This window comes from Haemorhous mexicanus, chromosome 5 (assembly GCF_027477595.1).
Source record: "Haemorhous mexicanus isolate bHaeMex1 chromosome 5, bHaeMex1.pri, whole genome shotgun sequence".
NCBI classification, from domain to species: domain Eukaryota; kingdom Metazoa; phylum Chordata; class Aves; order Passeriformes; family Fringillidae; genus Haemorhous; species Haemorhous mexicanus.
The window spans coordinates 25,683,539-25,705,396 of record NC_082345.1 but is presented as its reverse complement, the minus strand read 5'-3'; the positions used below and the strand labels follow the sequence as shown (position 1 = coordinate 25,705,396).

General features: G+C 52.4%; 1 protein-coding gene across 2 annotated transcripts; it reads right to left on the bottom strand.

The window, feature by feature from the left end:
* Positions 1–250: 250 nt before the first annotated feature.
* Positions 251–21,513, bottom strand: MICALL1 (MICAL like 1). 2 transcript variants are annotated; one of them, XM_059846427.1, is made up of 16 exons: positions 21,318–21,513; positions 15,192–15,240; positions 13,029–13,170; positions 11,812–11,915; positions 11,039–11,166; positions 8,258–8,838; positions 7,670–7,733; positions 6,620–7,005; positions 5,865–6,343; positions 5,270–5,404; positions 4,815–4,941; positions 4,368–4,458; positions 3,934–4,007; positions 2,744–2,858; positions 2,359–2,405; positions 251–2,060 (listed from the first exon to the last, which is right to left on the bottom strand). In XM_059846427.1, exons 1-16 carry the CDS (start codon positions 21,461–21,463, stop codon positions 1,939–1,941), a joined length of 2,790 nt encoding a protein of 929 aa, XP_059702410.1. In that variant the 5' UTR covers positions 21,464–21,513; the 3' UTR covers positions 251–1,938. The 2 variants fall into 2 exon arrangements, with proteins under 2 accessions (XP_059702410.1, XP_059702412.1); XM_059846429.1 differs by lacking the exon at positions 21,318–21,513 and adding an exon at positions 19,928–20,051.
* Positions 21,514–21,858: the final 345 nt, after the last annotated feature.

Sequence of the window (21,858 nt, the reverse complement as noted above, 5' to 3'; positions counted from 1 at the left end):
TTCCCACAGAGACTGGAAATGGCTGTTTGCTCACCTCATAAGTACCTGCACCTCTGTCCTCCAGCAGGCTGAAGCACGATGTCCAACTTTTCATGTGGAAATCCCAGCATAACCTCCAGTTTCCAATTTCCTTAAGATCTCATCCTCTGCTTCTAAGCAATACTTAGCCACTTTCCAAAGCCCAGGCAGCATGCCCTGGCCCTGGGACAGCACGAGTTTACAAAGGAATCAGAAACCTAATCCACAATAATTTTTTTAATCCATTGTTTCTTTTATTTCTGTTCAGGTGAATGAAAGTCATGGGGTTAGTACAGTATAATTTACAAATTAAACTTCTGACTGGGCACAGGGCCAAGGGGTGTCAGGCTGCAGCGATCCCAGTGGCCTTTGGCAACAGTGATGTGACAGCAGGCTCTAAAGCAGATTTGTTTCTCCTTGGAGAAGAGTTGTGCTTTGGGATCTCCCCTCCCCTACCACTGTTCTTCATCAGCCTGCTGGGTATGGCAAGGGTGAGATGGCATTACCAGCACAGGGCTGAGCTGGCCAGCTCCCAGCCATGGGGGCCATGCTGGGATTGAGGAGGGGCTCAGGTCCCTCTGGTTTTGGGAAATGAGGATCCCTCTCCAGAATGCTACACCAGCCACCTTGCAAGGCACTGCTCCAAGAGCATTTTGGCTAAAGCCTGTTGGGGTTTTAGAAGAGACTGCAGCAGATGGCTCAGGGCTGGGTATGTCTAATTTGCTAATGAGAAGGCATGATGAACAGCTGACCAACCAAACACCCATGAAACTCTAATTGAGACTGATCCAATGATTCAATAAATAACTTATCATCTAGGAAGTGAAGGCAGGAAACAAAAATGGAAGGAAGAAGGGATGGTTGGAAGAACGCTGCCCCCCACATTCCCTCTTCTGATGTACACACACGCACACATATGACAAATAAAATAAGAGGTTTAAAGTTTTAGGATAGGTTTGAATTCATCTAGTAAAGGAGGTGTAAAAAACAACCAGCCACATCTGCACACTTTTAAAGTATACACAGATGAAGCTGGGTAAAGGTCAGTTGTGACCGCGCCTCTCCCCCCTGCCGCTCAAGGGTGGCACTGGTGAGCAGGGACACAAGCTTAGTGCCCCCTCACTCAGTCTATCTTGAGCTTTTCTGCCCTTGCCTGGAAAAGGAACAGGTCCTCCCTCCCCAGGAAGGCAGCAGAGTCAGCAGTGTTTAGCAGCAGTGGGGTTCCTGAGTAGGGCACGTGAGCTACATCCTAGCAGCTGTACACCGTCCCCTTGGGTCCTCTCAGCCTTGGGACAGAGCCCACCCACCCCTGGCACTCGAGGGAGGGGACGGCTCAAAATAAATAGGGCATCAGTTGTTTTTTTGGCTATGGCTCTAGAGCCTTGTGATGCAGGAGTATTTTCTTAACCTTTTAGTTTAGGCCAGTAAAACCCAAAGGATCCTGATTCTAATGTCAGTTTTCTCCTGAAGTTAAAAATGGAACAGAAAAGGGACAAGAGTGGGCAGGCAGGGAGGGACAGGGAGGCCCAGTCCCCTCCTGGCAGAAGTCAGAGGCACGTGGAACTGTCACAGTTAGAGCGGGAGAAGGGACAGGGTGCAGTTAGTGCAAGTTTTCCCACAAATATGAAACTCCTTTTCTTGTTCTCAGTTATTGGCAAGAGCACACAATTGGGTAACGTATCTGAAAAGCAAATCCGTCTTCTCCCCCTTTGTTAACAAGGCTTCACAGAGGGTATGGCCATGCTCCCCTACAGCCTCGGGAAGGGGAGGGCTTTGGTCATTCTCACCCGCTCTGGGCTGAAGGCTGGCATCTCCCTGGGGCGGCAGCTCGGGTGCCTGGGGAGGGAGCAGGGGGAGAGGCGAGCCAGGGCCAGGGAAAGGCGAGTCGGAGTTCCCTCCCACTGCTGGTGTTCCCCTGCTCTAGCTTTTCTCCTTGGGTGACTTGCTCTTGCAGTCGTGCTTGTTGCCCAGCAGCTTAAGCACCTTCATGGGCTTGAATTTGCCTTTCTTCTTGCTCTCTGTCTCCGTCTCCTTGTGAAATTCTGGGGTTGCAAAGGGAGGTTGTTACTGTGGGATGTCAATAGTTGTACAGACACTCTCATGACAATAAACAAGGGTGACAGCCATGAATCAAAGCCCTCCACTGCATGCACAGTTTCTCTGATAACAGGGGTGTGCAGCACAACTGAGCCTCTAAATTTATTGGCCCTACAGGAAAGTCTCCCCAGTCTACACAGAATAGATTCAATCTCTCCTGCACACAATTTCACAAATGTGCTGCCCTTTACTGGGGTCAGCAGTGAAAACACCACTCCAAAAAGCTTCCCATTTGTTTCTTACCTTTCCTTTTAATCATGGCTTCCAACATTTTATCCTCCTCCTCTTCTCTGAAAGAAAGAATGGGAAAGAGGTCAGGAATTCAGCCCTGAAAACAGCTGCTGTATTGTTTAAGGCTAGAGAGCCTCCTACTTAAAAGCCATAGAGGGGCACATCCATCACTGTCTTGTGAGTATTTGCAACCAGCAGGATAAATCCCACAGGCTGCACGTGCTGTCCTGTCTTTCCAACACAAAGCATTCAAAGAGACAAGGATTGGGAAGCCTGGGAAAGACATCAGCAACATGGACATCTTGAGACACCCCCACCCACAAGGCACTCATGTGGCACTGAGTCAGACAGGCTGTGCTTTTCCCTTCTCCCCCAGCTCACCCCATTCCTCACTCACCTCTGCCGGTCCTCGTCCAGGCAGTTCACAATGGCATTCCTCTGCTCAATGATGGTCACCAGCTCCTGCATCAGCACCTTCTCCCTCCCTCGGTCCTCATCGGTCCAGTCCTTCTCTACCCAGCCAAACCCCAGGGAAGGACAGGCAATTACACGGCTGAAGGAGCACTGAAATTCAGGGCTTCGGGGCAGAGATCTCCAGAACAATCCCCTCTACCCTGCCGTGTTACAGGGCCAGTTGGGCTAGCAGTGCTATGGGGACAGAGCCCTGCATGTGGCATTCCCTGGGGACAAAAAGAGCATATCCCTGCACAAGACTGGTGTTGCGTTGTGATTTCAGGGTTTACCTCAGAACCTTGGGTCCCTCTCCTGAAGATTCCCTTCCCAGGTGTATCAATCACCTCTCCTTTCCCCTCCCTGACCCCTGCCAAGTACTGTCTGTCAATCCTGGAATTCCAGAAGGGCACCTTTGAGTGATTGGCAGATTCAAAGGATGCCCTCTACCCCTGGGGGGGCATTGGGCCATGTAGGTGTCCTTTGTCCCTTGAGACCTCCCCTTCCGTACCTGCTTGGTGGCTTCCTACCCCTTCCCTCCCCCTCTCCCCGGGGTTAAAAGAGACAGCAACCACGTGGTCTGAGAGTTCTGTTGGAGCTGTTGCTGGATTCAGAGGCCTGTGGGCCAGGATAAAGCTCTGGATCAAAACCCTCCATCAGAACTGACTCCTTTCCTTCACCATCACCTTAAAGCTTCTCTGCCAGAGGTAAACCTGAGGAGCACACCCTCCATGGGAGGAGGCTCCATCCCGCCACCACCAGAGCTCCTGCATGCCTGGGCTTGCCTCCGTGTGCTCAGCTGCAGCACACAGCTAGCCAAAGTGTCTCTGGGGTGAAAACACCACATTGCTGCTATTTGGTTCAGCACCAAGGGCCAGACAAGCTCAGGCACGTCCTGTCCTGCTATATTGGTCATATTCCAATACACTGGGACATATATTGAGATGGGACAGAGCCTCTAGAGCCAGCTGATTGCACTGGCATCCCTACAGATCTGTCTTCTCTTCACCTGAGATCCACCTAGAGAAAGGGGAGATAATGGCCAGGGGAAAAATGATCCTTGTGTGTCCCTTCCAACTCAATACAGTCTATGGTTCTATGAAAAAAGGGAGAAGCACACAAAGAGTGGTGCTTTACCTGGCTTGTTGAGGAGGCACCGCAGCTCATACTCCACATCTGACTGCCGCTGCTCCAGGTTCTGCTGCTTGAAGCTGCAAAGGAAGGGGGAAATGTTGGGAAGCACTGCGAGGCTCCAGAGAGGTGGAACATCATCCCAAAGTACAGGGTGAGCTTGGAAAGAACCATCAAGATGCTGATCTTGCCCTGTATAGCCAGGAAACCAAGGACCAGTAAGGACCAGCCCTGACTGCTCAAGGCCTTCCTGGAGTAGGCTCTGGTGACACACTGTGGGTCAGTTCTCAGTGCATCTGGACAGATTTGCTTGCCCTTACTCCCTCCCTTTTTAGGCAAGGCCAGGTCAGGATCTCCCTTAGAAACACCATTTCAGGAGGGCTGAGAAAGGGTTCCCCAAGAGCGTGTCAGTGCCTCTCCACACGCCTGCACACACTTACATGTAGATGAGCTCCGACTCATGGCGCACCAGCATGTGCTTCTCATGGATGAGTTTGAACCAGTCCACAAGCAGGTTGTCCTCAGGGTTGTCTGCCAAGCAAAGGGGCAGTTCAGAGCCATTCCCAGCCCTGGTGGATCCCATCACCCTGAAACAGGCTGGGCTCTGCCTAGCAAGGGGAGAGGCACTGGGCTAGAGCCAAACCAAGCTCAGCCTATTTCTGAGGCCCAGAGAGACCCTGTCTCTTCTCCCACCTGTTTCCATTCTAGGGACATCTCCATGTTCAGGGTAAGGTTGTGACCCATCTTGGAGGCCAGCATAGCCTCTTGTGCTCTTCCAACACCAGCATCAGCAGGGAAGAAGTCACTGCTGGTATTTCCTTGACTGGAGAGAGGGCAGCCCTAGGGTCTGTCCTGCCCCACACCCACAGACAGCCCAACCCACACACCATTCTCAGCACTGCGCAGTTTTTCCTCCAAGGCCACCCCACGGTGCTCCAGCTCATCCAGCTGATGCTCAATGGCATCCATCTCCCCATAGATGTCTTCCTCAGGGATGTACTGGTCTGTCTGCACCTGCCAAACCATAAATCAGACACTTTCATTACCACTAGACTCCAGTTTCCAGAGGTAATCCAGAGACTGGCCAACACTAGCAAGGGCAGGGGTACAAGAGAATATTCCACTGAAGTGTGGACCTGAAATCCCCACCCCATTCTGGAGCAAAGGAAGACAATGGTGCTTTCATGAACAAGGTGTAGCCTGCACACCCTCCTCCCCAGCCACAGCCACCTGCTGTAATCCCTGCCCACACATGCCTCAGCAGGGTGCCGGCAGACTGCTACAGCCCTGGGGGATAGCACAGAGCCAGCTTTTCCCTCCTCGCTCCCCAGGGCCCTTTTACCTTGCGTTTGATCAGGGGGAAGCCGTGGCCTGGCGCAGGAGGACGCGCAGGCTTGGAGCCCTTGGGAGGTTTCTTTGCTGAGGGGGAGGCAGCAGGTGACGGCTTCCGATTAAAGGGGTTCTCTTTGCAGGAAGACTGGAAAGGGCAGACAAAAGCAGATACATGAGCATCCAGGGAAGGGAAGGGATCCCAACAGGTGGAAATGAGCAGACAGGGCAGTGCTAGCATTTGTCCTGCCCCACAGCCTCCTAAAGAAGGAACACAGCACTCATCTCCACAAGCACCTAGTCAAAAAAATAGCTGTGCTCCTGTTTGACTTCAGTTTTCCAGCCTCTCTCTCACAAGCATGCTGAAATATTTTCCTTCACGGTTCCCTTCCTATTTGCTCAGACTACATGACATCCAGCCTCTTCTATAGCACATGGGGTAGGCAGAGTACAAGCAGAGCCACCATTTAACACAGGCCTGAAGCTTGCTTTCAGGGGTCACACATCAAGGAAAGGGGCAAGCCTGGACCCACAGATTCCCTGTGACCAAGTGATGGATGGGGAAGAAAAGCCTTGGGATCTGGATGGGGAGAAGGTCATCATCTCACCTTCAGCTGTGGTTTGGGTGAGGAAGATGTCTTGGGGCTCCCAGCACCCCCATCTGAAGCCAAGAGGATAGGTGTAGGGCTAGCCCCAGCTGGTGGCTTGGGGGGCAGCTGACTGGGGCTGGTCTTTAGGCTGCCAGTGGAGATGCTCCTGCTGGTGTGCAGGGTGCTGGGCTGTGTCTCCCCACTGAGGCTGGCCAGCTCGCTGGAGGAGGAGAAGGAGGAGTTGGTGGAGAGTCTGGCTGGGACAGCAGGGCTTTCACCGGAGGAGACGCTGGCCAGTGGTGCATCAGCACTGGAAGTCTTGGCAGCTGCTGGCATGTGCACAGTGGGCTCAGAGGAGCTTTTGGGCACTGAGGCCTCATCGGTGTCTCCCAGCACCTTGGCTGAACTCTCAGAGTTGATGCTCTCGAGGCTGAGGGCTGGAGAGGGGGTGGAGGATGATGGCTCAGAGTGTGACAGCCTGGAGATGGGGTGGTGGGCTGCAAAGCAAAGGGAGAGCTCAGGGAGGAATGAAGGGACCACCAGGACAGAAGGGGAGGGTGGCATACACTGGACACAAGGGTCAGCGTAAAATTTTGCCTGCAGATGCTGTGCTCCAGTGGGTGGAGAGGACATGGCTAATGCAAACTAATGCAACCATCACTGCATAAAGGCCTAGCCTGTCAAGGTGATGCAGAGGCACCTGGGAAGGGGGAACCTCCAAGGGGATGCACAGGGCCTGCAGAAGAGGGATAAAGGAGCGGGAGGAAGCTCACCTAGCGGGGAAGCATTGGGGGCTCGTGGAGCTGGCCGCTTCTTTGTCTTTGGACTGCTGGTAGGAGTGATGCCATACCAGGGGTGGAGAGGTTTGGCAGCAGTCTCACTCTGCTCCTGCTCAGGTGTGCTCTTTTGGGTGTCAGCACTTTCCACTTCCTCCTCATCCTCTTCCTCAAAGGGGTTGTACGGTTTGGGGTCTGTGGTATCAGACCTGCTCTCCTCACTCCTGGCTTTCCCCACCTCCTCCCCATTCTTCTCCTCTGAAGTCCTACTTGGAGTCTCATGGCTGTTGCCTGCGGGAGGAGGGGGAGCTGGCTTCTTCTTGGGCTCTGCTTGCACTAAGGCCATCCACGGTGGGTCCTTGGCTCTTGCAGTACCTCCACCACTGGTAGAAGAGAAAGAGAAATCAATATGGCAGAGACAAGGTGGGGTGTCAAGGCATTGGAGAGGGACTTTGCCCTTGGGGGTAAGGAAAGATGGAGCAGGATGTCTCCCATGCAGAAGCAGCTTTCTCATCTAAGGATGGCCCTAGGCTTCCCCAGACACAGTGTCTCACTCTCTGTGGGCAAACCTACAGGCCTTAGGGAAACACAGCCTGCTTGACTTGCCTGCTGGGCCCAGTGTTTTGGTGTCTGAATATTACAGCCTCCATCTGCTAAGCAGTGGTAAAGGCTGAGCTTTATGGGCATAGCTGGTCTTCCCATCTTTCCCAGGACAAACCCTCCACAAGGCAGACAAATGTCCCCTTCTCAGCACCCACAAGCAGGGCCATTTCAGAAGGCATTTGGCAATCTGCCTGTGCCACAGAAACACCTTTCTGAAGCTCTCAAACTCTTTACAGTAAGAGAAAAATGCCCAGGAGGTACAGATGAACACTGTCGGCCTGACTATGCTGGGCTAGCTCCTATTGGAAAAGGAACCTGGTCAAAGCCTTCATCCTCCTAAGAGCAGGAGCTGATGGAGGTGGGAGAGAAGAGCACAGCTGTGCTGTCCCCATAGCCCCACTGTGCTATGGAGTTCTCAGGTGGTCTGCAAACAGAGGGACGTACCGATCAGAGGAGCAGGGTCTCCCTCGAGGTTTTGGGACAGGGGGGCTGGTTTCAGGTACCCGACCTAGAAAGACATAGAGTCAGACTGTCACAACACCAAAAGGACATGAAGAAAGAGTTAAATCAACATGAGGCACCTTAGATACCTTCCCACAGGAAGGTGGCTATTCCCATCCCTGAAGACCCCATGGCATTTCTCCCACAGTCGATGCAGCCAGCTAAGCCCAAACATTCCCTTTGCTTTTTTCTCCCCACTGCTCCCTAGGAGCTGCACCTGGAGAACTGACATGCCCCTCTGTTCCCACACCTGCAAACTCCTCCAGCTCTACCAACTTCCCTCCTCACTGGCTTTCTGCCTTTGGAGAGCTCAGGAGAAGTACAAGGGAGCAGACAGGCAGGAAAATTAGTACTACTCTCCTTGCTATGGGGATGGCTGGCAATTGTTGACAATCAAAGACCTGGTGTCTGAGCCCAAGATTTATTTGGAGGCAGAAGAGTGTCAGGCTGCAGAGAAGGAAGAGAACTCAGCCAACCTGCAGTCAAGCACCTCAGCTACGGAGATGTGGAGGGTAACCCCTGCCCTCTTACCGTTCACCATGCCAGGCCCACACTCGCTGCCCTCGCCCTGCAGAGTGGACCTGGGCCGGGGGACAGGGTGGGAGGCTGGAGGGGACAGGGCAGATGCATCAGTGGCCTTCCTTGGGGCTGGGGTGGGACGTGAGTCTCTGAGCCGTCCATCCAGTGAGCTGCCTTTGTCCTGGGTGAGCCCTGCAGGCTTGCTGGGGATTGGAGGCCTAGGGGGAGTTTGGGACATAGGTGCCCCACCGCCAGCATGAGCAGGGGCTGTTGGTGTCTCTGCTTTGCTGGCTGTGCTGTCCTTCTCTGGTGGGCCAGTAAGGCCCTCTGCAGGCGTAGAGGTCTCTGCCACACTCTCCTGGGAATCAGCATCATCCTTCCCCACCTCTGCTACTGCCTGGAGGGCATTTTCTCCCATGCTGTCAGCCCCAGTCTCAGTTCTTAGCTCTGGTGACTGTCGGTCTAGGCTGGCTCTCCTCTCTGCCTTCCCACTCACGGCCAATTTACCACGATGCTGCGTGCAGACAAAAGTCCCTGCCTCTGACCCAGGCTTGTATGACCCCGGGAGCAGTGTGCTGGAGCATTCCTTACACCTGCCAATGAGAAGAGAGAGCACCATGAGATGGGGGATGCCATCCTGCCCTTCACAGAAGGCAACACACCTGGAAGACCCTTGTAGGGACACGGAGTTAGTTCTTACCACTGCTATTAAATCCTAGAGTGCCCTTGGGGAAGTAATTCAGAAAATAAGTAGAGAAATGTAACCAGGCCACTGTAGGAACGCATGGCAAATTCACAACTCAAACACTGCACACGTGTGTGTGGGTTCTTTCTTCATCTCAGAAAGGATTTTATCGATGTGGAAGGGTGACAGTTGGTATTGAAATATGGTGTGGTTTCCACACTTGGAATGGGGAGAGGGATCAACCATTCACAGACATGAAAGAGTGAATATCAATTGGAATTAGAGAGCAACCGGTTCAGAACTGGCACAGGGAGGCTACGGGCTGCCTTGTGGGGGCCAAGGGTCCTGGCATGTTAAAGAGCTGTCAGACACATTTGTTTGTAAAACAACCACTTCCCAGTGCTGATTATTAAATAAAATTACATCAATTTCTACTTGGGAAATGCCTGCATTGGAGGCTTCCAGAGTATTCAGAAGGAACACACAAGCCTGGCCTGGTCACATGCTCAGCCTCAGTAATGCTGACCATGGCATCCAGCTGGGCCACAACATTTGGCTGAAAGGACAAGGGCCTTAGGCAGCAGGGCCATTCTTACACTCTGTTGAAATTGGGCTAATAGCTTCCCTGTCCTTTGCTGTCTGCCACATCTCCTTGGATCATCCCCTCTTCCCCCCCTGAGCCTCTGAATGCTTCCTAATGAATCCCTCCAGGCACAAGCATGATCCAAAGCACTGGCAACCAAGTCAGTCCTTCTCCACCTGGGAAGGGAGGTGGATAGCATACGTGAAAGACAGCCAAAGGCAAGGGGCTGATCAAGCACTCCCATGAAAACCAAGCTTGTTCCTTCTTGTCTGAATACCTGGTGCTTGCAGCAGCTGGCTGCCCTACGCTGCCAGCAGATAATTTTGGCAAGGAATTCTGCTCTGGGCATCCAGTTGACTGGGATTTCCTTTGAAATGGAGAGCAGAAGTGTGAGGACATAGGGACTTTAGAGAGAAGGGGTGGGATGAAATGAGGAGGTGGAAAGCTCAGACAAGGGGAGAAAGTGGTTTGCTTTGGCTTTATGTCCACCAGCCCACAGGAACCACAGGACATTTCTGACCAAATACTGTCCATGAATCAGGACAGGAAAAAAAAAACCAAACCAGAAAATAGACAAGAAAACAATCAGGAGGCTAAATATTTGGGATTAAATTACAGGGATCTCCCTGCTCAGTCTGAAGGGCTATGAGCCGTGCTATGGCAGACATGGCACCTCTCCTATTCTTGGCCCATGAGTACAGTGCAGGTTGCACCTGCACCCCAAAACTCCTGCTTTTATCAAAGCTGCAGATGGGAAGCCTGATGGACCTCAGCTCAGCTGCCCTCCTGTGACACTGCTCCTACAGCACATCGCCAACTGGCTTAGGCAGGTGAATGAGGCCTCCCACATCTTCCCAGTGGCTCGATGTCTCTGACCAGATGCCAGCCCTTGTCCTGTGGCCCATGGGAGAGATCTCATTTCTTCATCATCACAGCAGGGAAAGCAAAGTGAAATGATTTCACAGGTGCGGCAGGTAAGGACCTGTACTCAGGGAGTAACCAGAGAGCTGCTCATTCCTCAGTTTGTTAAGAGTCTGCAGCTCTCCACATGCTCCCTGGGAGCTCAGCACCACCCAGGCAGCATTGAAGCCTGTATATCCAGTTAAGAATGTGGAGTGTAGGTGGAAGGAGGTCTGTCGGATGATGTCATGGCTCAGACCTCAATGGAAGGGGATGGGGAGGTGGTCCTGAGTAGGCAGGTGGTTAAGAGGTAGAGCATCCTTTTTTATGGAGGTGGGAGAAGCTCAAGAGGCTGGGATTCCAAGTAAGTGAAGTGGGAGAGCACAAGTCAGCAAAGGAGGCAGGGAGCAGGATAGGAATGGAGCACAGGGACACAAGAGGCCAATCAGACCCCTGGGACAGGGGGCTGGCAGGCAAATAGAACATCTTCACTCTCATTTCAAGCACTGTTGTTCACGTTCCATGCTGCCCAGGGATGCAGACACCCGAAGATGGGGTGCAGCAGGCCACAGACCCCCCCGTGTGCCGAGGAGAGGCTGCCCCAGCAGGCCTGGCCACGACCTACCTGAAGCACTGGCGGTGGTAGAGCTTGCCCTCGGCCAGGTAGCGCTGCACCAGGTGGACGTGCTGCTGGCAGGCTGCGCAGGTGCTGCTGAGCGCACTGTGCTGGGGCCGCTCCGAGGGGGCTTCATCCTGGGACACAGCACAGGCAGCTCAGTGTGGGGGCCACAGGCTGCTCCCCAGAGCATGCATTCTCCAGAGCAGCTGCTCCCTGGGCAAGGCCATCACTGAGGGGCTGACCTCAGGGGCTGACAATGCACAGAACAGCTGCCCTCAAGCCCAGGCACAGGCAGGCTGCCTCTTCCCAAATTAGAAGGGGCCACTTCAGAAGGCGCCTCGGCCCTATCTACAGCTGAAGGGCTGTGGAAGGGACTAATCTATACCTCGTGCACCAGGGTCCTGAGAAACATTGAAAAAGGTCCCATCCCAGACAACTGCTAAAAACTGAAATAAAAGGCATCTTTTCTGCCCTTCTAGTTCCACACTCCTGCTCTTTCCTCATCTACAGGGTTATCCCCACAAAGGAAGGACACCCAGAACCAATCTGCCCAACCTCTTGCCTGCCAAAGTACAGTCCACAGACTCAGAGAAAAATCAGCCTCAGCTTGATCCCACAAGGAAACAAAATCTCAAACACCCCTCCCTCCCAAAATACACAGGCAGGCCCCTGCAGAGATCCATAGCTCTGTGACAGGCTTTTCCCCATCTCCTCACCCACAGCACAGGGGGTACCACTGCCTCGGGCTGTCTTGGAAACTTTACCAAGAAATTAGGTACCTGTGGTGCTGAAGTACTCTCAACTGCAGGCAGAGGGGTCTTGTGGGACAGCAGAGGAGGAGAGGAGGCAGCAGTTGGTCGCTTCATAGGCGGAGGGACGCTGGCTGGAGGCAAGAGGGAAGAAGGATCAGGCGTGGAGAGCAGCGGTGACTCACACCACCCATGTGCGGGAAGGGGAGGGGAAAAAAAATAAAATCATCCAGCCTTGTGACATAAGATGAGACCTGCCTCTCTCAAAACTTCAGTGCTTATTTTAGGTGGAAGAGACAAACACAATCTAATAATGGGTCAGCTGTGAGGCTGCCAGTGAGCCTGGCCTGCTGTGGATCCCCTTCTGTGGCCCAAGGATGCCAGCCTCTCACTGTGATTTTATTTACTCATCACGTGCTACTTGGCTTCCTTGTAATTGACTCCCTAAGCAATGCTCAAAGCCCAGAGCAGCTGGGGTAGCTGCTGATGTATTGTGGTGACCCACGGGGCCCCAGGGCTTCCAGGCTGTCAGCAGGTCTGTGAGGCATCTCTTGCTGTCAGAGCTGGAGCTCACACACCAGTCCCCAGCAGGATTCCTTGTCTGGGAGACCAGCATCCCTGGAGAAGCACGTACAAGTGGAAGGATTTATCTGATGTTGTGGCTACAGACTGAAACAGGGGAGACCTGGAGCTCTCATCTCCACCCAGCCAAAGGATGCCCAGGAAGAGCTGTCTCAAAGCACTCAGCTCAGGCTGCAGCTGTAGGGACAGATGAGCTGATTTGAAACATTCCAGCCTGGCTCCACTCCCTCTGTCCTCCAGTCACTTTACATGCACCTATGTCATAAAGATTAGCTGTGGGACATGGGCTCCTACTTAGCTTTCTCCTATTTTAGTGGGATAGAGCAGATCACAAAGAGTTTTGGTGAGCACCAGGGGTGGTGGCCCAACCCAAGTTGGCAGGAATGCAGTGCAGAGGGAGGAGAAAGGCGTTTCTTTTTCCACAGCTTGAGCTATTACATCACCCCACACCTCCTGTGAAACCTCACCCAAATGCACTCTCTCTTCCAAGCCCTCCTCAGGGACACCAGCAAGATGCAGGAGAGGCAGCTACTACCTGCTCCTCTCCCCTTCCCCACAAACCCAGCTCCCAGTTGCCACAGGAAGGAGGAAGCACAAGGCTGTGCTGGGTTTCCTGTACTCAAACAGGGGCAAACTGGAAGCCTGAGGGGTGGGAGGACACTCACCTTGGCTGGGGTTGCTGAAATGGTTGTAGTACTGAGACACGTAAGTCATGATGCTGAGGCAGTCAGGCACCTTCATGGAGACCATGTCATTGGGATCCAGCAGGGCTGGGATGCCCAGCTCCCGCTCTGCCAGCTCAAAGGCCTGCAGGAACAGCACAGAGGCATTAAGGAAAGAAAACTGATGCTTCATGAAAAATAACAGAAATATCAACTTGGAAGGACCCCAGGGAAGGTTAAATACTGACCCTATGGCATCCCTTATGGACAGAGGCTTCCAGACATGCTGCTTGACTAAAAGAAGTAGCAACAGAAGCAAGGTTCCCTTCAAGTTTTCACTGAAAAAAAACCCCAGTGTTTTTTCAGCTTAACCAGCAGTGCCCTCACACAAGAACCTGGCACAGCTTGGCTGGCACCACGAAGGGCCGAGGGCTGGCAGGTACTTCCAGTGACACTGAGCTCTACTGAGCAGTGTCCCCAGCCACCCAGAATGCTCACGCCACAGAAACACTGACTGCCCATCCTTTCATGCTCTGGGGTGCCCCACCTTCCCCTCCCACGATCAACAGAGCCATCTCAGCTCAACATCCAGCAGCCTGCTATGCACAAGCCAGTACTTCCAGTACTTTTCTGTGTCTGAGCAAGCAGAAACAAGGACACCGTGATAAGAAGCACCCATCTCCTCCAACTGCATACACAGCTACAAAAGGAAGGAACGGAAGAGGAAAAAAGCTTTTGGAGAGTTTCCCACTTGTCAGTGTGTGTGGATTACTGTCTCTACACTGACCATCCCTCTGGAGCCAAGGGCAGCACACCCATAGTGATCTCCCAGGGACAGGGGTGCAAGACTATGGCAGGGACTGAAGAGAAGTAAGTCAGGAAGAGATGAGAGTGGTTTGGGCACTGAATGGTGAGGTACCAGGTACACAGGTAAAGGTACTGGGTGTGGGTAAAGACTGAAGGTGCATAGTGTCGGAGGCATGAGGTGCTGTGCACAGTGTGAGGTATAAAGGAAAGTAATGGAGAAACAAAAGAAAATGGATATTTGCAGTAACTAGTGGCATAAAAGTGCCCCCCATGGACATCCTGCTCTGCTCAGCCTGGCTTTAAACCAGTTGTCCAGACTGAGTCTTACTGAACACAAGGTTGCAAGGAGCAAGGAGAGAAGAGAGACCGCACCTGAGAGGTCTCTAATAGGACAAGATACCCATTGCATGGGTCTTGAATGGAAAAAGCTGCTAATGATTGCAAGGGGTCAACAGGTGTAGGAAAGGACATGCCAGGACACAGCTGGACAGCCCTAACTCTGTAAATCCCAAATTACAGAATTACAGAGCAGCTGGGGTTGAAAGAGACCTCAGACATCATCTAGTCCAAACCCCTGCTAAAGAAGGTGACACCAAATCACATCCAGCTGGGGTTTAAATATCCCCAGAGCAAGAGACTCCACTTCCTCTCTGGACAGCCTAGTCCAGTGCTCTGTCACCCTCACAGTAAAAAATGTTTTTCCTCATATTCAGCTGAGGAATTCCTGTAATTCCGTTTGTACCCATTGCCCCTTCTCCTGTTGCTGGGCACACTGAAGAGTCTGGCCTTATCCTCGACATCCACCCTTAAGATATTTATATGTAGCATAACTCATCTTGGGGAGGTGATGGGCCATGCCTTTCCACAGACTATCAGATGGAGCCTGCAGCAACTCGGTCTTTCTGTTATTTTAAAAAAGCAGGGCTGTTCTGTCCGACACTAGCCCCTGGGGCTGGGCACCTCCCCATTCCACACTGCCTGCTTCTGCTACTGGCTCCAGCTGTCCCAAGCAGGAAGGGAACATTGCAGACCAGGGTCTAGCATGACCTTCCTCTCTGCTGATGCCTGAAGTAAAACTAGCTTCTTGCTTCCACTGCCTGCAAATCTGGAACAACTGAAGTCAAGATGTTGCACCATTTAAATCTTCACCTGAGATGTTGTCTTGGCAACTATTAGGATAAACAGGCTGGAAGCAGATGTTTCAGATTCCCTCGTTCCCAGAGAAGCTCCTGCCTGTTACTTATAGAGATTTTTCTTATACCCTCAGCATTGTCACAAATTCCTCCCACACTATATGACCTCCATCGAGTCATTCTCACATAATTTCTTCCTTTTGTGCACTGCAGAACTGGAACTTACCAAGCGATTATTCTCATAGACGTCATCCTTGGAGAGAGAATCAAAGTCTCTGAAATGAGAAAGCACAAAATAGCCACATGAAGTGCAGAGGAAAAGTGCCCCAATGCCATCACACGTAGATTCCAGGACAGTCAACCTTACAACAACTCAAAACATAAGATCCTAGATAAACAAAACCTTGGCAAAGCAGATTTCAGGTTTTAACGGGACAAGGAAATCAAAGGGAAATTGCAATTAAAAAAAGAAAGAGAGTCCCAAATGGGTGGTGACCAGGAAATCAAAATGTATTCTTGTCTCTTGTTACCCGCTTCTGCCCTTGAGATTAAAGGCTGCAGAAACACCAGGGCCATGTTTCAATTAGCACCACACACTGCTGCACCAAACACTGCACAACATGACCCCAAACTTGCTTTTCCAAGGCCACTGGCACAACAGTGGTGGATGAGGATACAGATTCCTCACCTCAAAAGAAAGAAGGGACAGATACAGGTGGCTCTATGAGGATCCTCAGACAAACGTCCTTGCACCACCGTAAGGAATCTGGGGTGACACAGAAGATCTTCAACTGCACTTCTGTCCTTGCTTTCCCCCAAACATTCACAGTGCACAACAAATCATCCTCAGCTGCAGCCCTTGGAGCTGAATGCAAGGTGCTCAGGGAACAAAGAGGAATCCCAGCAGTCTCCAACCCAGGGGATCCGTTTGTTGCAACCCATTTCACTTGTTCCCCTGAAGCCCTTTGGGGGTTCAACCTGGCCACAGGGACTGATTAGCTGCTTTCACCAGGGAAGCAGAGGGCAGAAAGTTAAAACAGTCTGCAGGGTTTCAAAAGAGGGGGAGAAATGCAGGAAGGAGTTAGTTATGCCTTCTGCATGTGTGTGTGGGTACAACGTGTGAAAACAGCATCACACTGCATTGCTCCTTCCTGCCAAGGATCTCAGCTTTGTTACAAAAAAACTCCTCATGCAGCAGCTAGCTGGATTCACAGGAGGATGAAGTCCAGAGAGGTCTAGGGTCAGGAAAAGCCACCCCAATGGACCACAGAGACTGCCAAAGCTTGGGAGATCAACACAGAAGGACAATTCAGACTAGAGGAGGGAATGCATCCCCCACCTTGAAGGTGGTGTGCAGGATCCAGGTGAGGTGGCACCACGCACCTGCAGAGAGGAGCTACATGAACCTCCTTCCTCCATCCCCCTCTGGATCTTACTGCCTTTTCCTGGAACACCAACATGACCTGTCCGGGCGCCACATGGCAGGGCAGCCAGCCCCGTCTCGAAGCCCTTCAGCCGCTTTCCCAAAGCTACAGAGGAAGTCTGTGATGAGCTCAGGAAGGTCTTCCCGGCTGCCTACACCACCATAAAATTACACTTCCTCCCTTCAAAAGCAAGAGGCTGCTGGTGCCGTTTCCTCACAGACGAACGAAGCTGCAGCCGCTCACTGCTGCAGGAGCAAATGCAGCAGACACACAGAAAGGTGGGCTGGATGTACAGCACTGTTACCTTCCTGAAAGCTCAAGTGAATACATGTACACAGCTCAGACTGCTCAAAATACCACAACTTTTCCTTCTCTACATGCTGGTGAGCAAAACTTCATCTGCAGCCTATGCTTTAATGTCAAAACCACTGCCATTTTTGTAATTATAACTAATCTCCACTGGGAGATGTTTTTTCCCTAAGTTTTTGTTTTGTTTTTGCCAAGAGAAGTCCTTTAACCTTGCAGTATTTTTTTTCCTTTTAAAGAAAAATGACAACTTGGAACACAGGCAAAGTTATATATCAACTGCCCTCTAAACATTCATGACCTTCATTTAGAATGCCTTCACTTTCAGGATATGGGAGTGGTGTAGCTGGAAGCTCGAAGACTCCTTGGTGGGCTGGGCAGGGAGAGTATTTTCTAACAGACAAAACATCACTTCCATTCCACTCTGCCCCAGCAAACCAAAGCTGTTTTAGTACACCAAGGCAACTCCATTAGGAAAAGCAGAGGCCAGCAGAGAGGATGTGAAGCTCAAGAGGTATCGAGGGGTTACCAAGCAGCAAGGGAATAGAAGATTCTTTTCCACTAATGTAGGATTGCAGGCTCATCTTTATCTGAGGCGTTGAAGTCCATCAGTGCAAGGCCCCAGGGATCAGTTTATTCAGTTCCTCTCCACTGCATTTTCCAGCTCCCTCTCTGAGAAGCCAAGCAGGACCACACTGACCTGTGTTGCTCCTGACATGAGCACTTCCATATGCCATTTGGTCACGTGGCATCCCTGTGGCTCCAGGCAAGCTCCCAGTACCAATGTGCAAGGAGGATGGCCTCTCAGGCACAGGGAAAAGTCACTCCAGACACACCCCTTTCCCCTCTATAAGCTGTCTCCTCTGCAGAGAGCCCAGAACTTGCCATCTCACAGTTCTGTGACATGTGGCTGCACGTCACATTATTTCCTTGCCCTGATCTCAGCAGTCTTTCATCCAGCCCTGCTCAGGCTCCTCTCCTGCCAACATACGCAGGACTCTGGCTATCCCAGCTGAACAACTGTCTTGACTCAGCAAACCCCAGTGTTGTACCATATCCTGAAGTAATATTTCTATGCAAATAAATCCCAAGCACTTACCTAATTAGTTACATGCAGAGCCACTAAGCACTCCAGGGTTTAGGGCAGCTGCCAGGGAGTACAGCAGATCCAGGGAAGGAGGAAGGGTGTGCTGTACAGCTAAAACCAGAGCAAATTCCTGGATTCCTCAAATATAAATCATGAGCACTTTAAGGCAGTGCCACATAATAAGCCATTCAGCTTTCCAGGTCTTGTCAGGGAAATGCAGGCAGTACATGGGAAGGAACAAACAAGATTTGTGATCCTGCCTGTAACCAAACCTACAGCTCCAGGGACACAAAACAGCGTTTCTAAAACAACTCTCATCTCCTGTTATCCTCGAGCCTCCATCTCTCCCAACACTCCAAAGGCATGTGCCATACTCCTTTATTCTCACCCCTGAATGCCAAGATCCTTCCCTGCATTCCAGGGAGGCTGTACAGCTTGAGATGCTGAAAGATGCTCTTTGCTTCATTAATCTGTAGCAAATGCCTTGTAAACACTAATTTCATGCTTCAGATTTCTAGAGCACTGAGCAAACAAACTCATTAATCCCCATAGTCCACTGTCAAGTTGGTCTGGCTGTTGACAGCTTAACTGAAAAGAGAAGAGATTAAATACCTCATCTCCAGATCACACAGCCAGCAGCACAGTCAGAGGCTAAATCCAAGTTTCCCATTTCCCTGACTGGGACAGCGAGGTAACGAAGCCAAGTGAAGTGCCTACAACAATGGAGTCAAGGATTTTTATCTGCATGGTTCAACACAGAGGTCCTGGAAGTGTGCACCTCATTCTTGGTGGTCACTTCAAGACACCTTTAACTGAATTCAGTAGACACTGAGGAATTCCAGTCTACTTCTTTCAAAAAGCCCAAATCTATAGTGTTTCCAAGAGCTCTGCAGGAGCTTCACCAAAGCTCTCCAGGGCAGCACATCCCTCTGATGTCAATTTGCCTTATTCCACGGTGATTGTGTTCAAATCAGGAGCCATACAGAAAACTGTCCTCAGTCTCACTTACCCATAGGGTCCTTCATGATAGCCTCTTCCTCAGTGTGCTCCCTCTCAGCACAGCAGCACAACAGGGGCCCACCCAGGCAAGGTCAGAAAACTGGGATAGGCTGACAGCCACCACAGCAGCATCGCCCAGGGGATCAGGGTGGCAGTGGAGTGGTGTCACAGAGGTAGAGAAGAGCTTCAGCTCAGCTCTCCCATGGATGTGCCCATTCCTCCTCTCTGCAATCCCAGGGGAAGCCGGCAGGAAGCAGGGAAGCAGAGGAACTGGCAGTTCTGTGGAGCTCAGAGGAACTCCAGCCTTCGGGGAGCAGCGCAGCTGTCTCGTGCTGGCCAGGAGAGCCCCGCACAAAGGAAGACCACACAAGGTCAGAAAGGCATTGCAGATCCCTGCCAAGTCCCATTACTGCACTGACTGAAAGCACTTTAGAAGAAAAGAAGGGCAACCACTTTTCCTCTGCTGTCAGGAGATTTACTGACTCTGATCCAATCTTCCCACTTCCAAATCGGGACAGGCTGAAGAAGCTGGAATCAGATGAAATGATGCTGCTCTCCTGACAGTCTGAAAATCCTTCTACAACATGCCATGTCCTTGTAAGGCCCTGGGCCTTGTCTCTACAATGCAGCTCGTGCAGAGGACCTGTGAAGCACATAGTTAGGACATCTGCCAGGAGCAGATTTAAGCCCACTGACAACTTAAGAGCAGCAGCCTCTGCTTTAATGGGATGGCAAATATGGTTAATGGGAAACCATCAGGTGGTTTTAGTGGTATTTCTCATAAGCTTTTACTGAACCTCTGCTTTTCAGTTCCCAGCTGCTGTGCCATTTACCAAAAAAAAAAAAAAAAAAAAAAAAAAAAAAAAAAAAATTGCAAGTGTTCCTGTCCTTAATTTGCTTCTTCCCACCCACCCACCCAACAGCCTTGTAACTGGGACCATTTTCAGAGGCTCTATTCTAGCTAGTCAGAGCGAACCATACCATCCAAGAGCTGCAGGACACAAGACCACACAGCTCCTTCAAGACCCAGACATGTGATGCAAAGACACCGAATGTCTTGGCCCTCAGTCATTCCAGAGCACCATGCTGAGGGTTTTGGGGCAACCACTTGAAACACAGTAGGCAGCAGTTCAGTTTCCAGCCTACCTGCTCAGCTTTAGCTTGTAAGGACACCAGTCTGTTCCATTCCCCCGTGGCCACCGCAGCTCCACAGTGCAGTCACAGCCAATCCTCTGCCTGACAGAGGTTGCCATCATGGCAAAAGGCCTTCCTGAGGCCAGCTCAGGAAAGAGAACTTGGTCAGTATGGGCAGCCTCAGAGGAAGAACCACCAACCCCAGAGCAGAACATGACGAGATGCATCGCCCCGGCCGGCTTTAGCAGCAGGCCAAGGAGCGTGCACGCCGCAGGCACAGCGAGCTGGGGCGATGCCTACCTGCCCTACAAGGGCTCCCAGGGATTAGAGCAGATGGGCGCCGGATTCCCAGCACTGCCGGGGCACACAGGGTTACAGCGCAGGTCGGGGCAGATTCCTTCCAGAGGCTCAGCCAGTTTCTCCAGCCTGACACGCGCCCCCAAGCAATCCCAAACTCACTGTCTGCCTCCTGAAACTCACATTCCCCCCCAGAGACACCCAAGCTGGGGGAGGCTAGAGAGGATCAACACCCCTACTGGCTTTTTCTACCTCCTGCATTCACTGCGGCATCCTGAGAAAATAAGCTAGAAGCAAATGCAAGCAGCAACCTGGTCCAGGCCTCTACAGATTTCAGAGCGGGTGCCTCTGGGAATGTCCCTGTGCAGGACAGGCCTCTGGCCCTCCTGAAGTGTGAAAGCTCACCTCTTGCTGAGGCAAAACACCCCCACGCTCAGATACCAACACCATGTCTTCTCCGGTAGGCATTGCTCCCATTAGGGCACATGGACCTAGTCCACCTCCATGCTCTCACCACCCTTATATCACACGACTTCTGCTAACCCTGACCTTGACAGGTCTGCAGAACCAGGTCAGAAGGTCGTTTGCTAAAACACAGAGTGATAGAATAGTTTGGTTTGGAAGGGACCTGAAAGATCATCTGATTCCAGCCCTGCTGTCATGGGCAGGGAAACCTTCCAGCGGACCAAGATGCTTAAAGTTCCTTACAATCTGGCTTTGAGCACTGCCTGGGAATATGGAATTCTTCATTCCCAGTACCCAACTATTTCTCGACAGCATCTTCTTCAGCGCATCCCCTACCAGCACATCAGCGCAACAGAGACACAACCGCTCTCTGAGCCCCTCATGTCCACGCTCAGGGAGCTTCCCTGCCAGCCAGCCTGGAGCCGTTTCCCACGGCTCCTCCATCCCCTCAAACCCCTGTGAGGCCCCGGTGATCGCTGCTGAGCACAGGCGGCCCAACCCCTCCAGAGAGGGGGGGTTCTGGGGGTCCCGCGCCCCAAACCTCCGCGCCCCCCGCTCCTCCTGCCAGCAGCGCCCGCGGCGGCAGCCGGGGCCCCGCGGCACCCCGTCCGAGCGGCCGCAAGGCGCGGCCTGCACTCACAGGAGGTCGGGCCGGTGGCGGTGCAGGATGGCGCAGAAGGCCAGTCCGTCGCGGAACGAGGTGCTGAGGTCGCGGATCTCCACGCCGCGGTAGCCCTCGCACTGCCGGCGGCACCAAGCTTGCAGGGCGCCCCGCGGACCCGACATCGGGGCGGCCGCTCCCAGCGCCGCCGCCGCCGCCGCCAGCCCGGGGCCGGGCGGGGCCTCCCGGGGCGGGGCTCCGGGGGCGGGGCCCGCACACGCCGCGGAAGCTCCCGGGCCCCCGGGCTCAGCGCCCCCCGGGGAGCAGGGCGGCCTGCTGGGGAGAGCACCCTCTCCCACCTCGGGGAAAGAGTTCGGCCTGAATACAACTTAAATTCAACTAGATTAAAAACCACTCGGCAGCGTGATTTCTGAAACCCTCTCAGGCTTAGACAGAAGCTGCTCCAGGCAGAAGCAGTCCTCAGCAGTCCTAGGGGCATAAGCAGTGGAGTATATCTGGGACGTAGGTGGCTCCCAGGGTAGGCTCAAGGCCAAGGAGAGCTTTGAAGATCAAGACACTT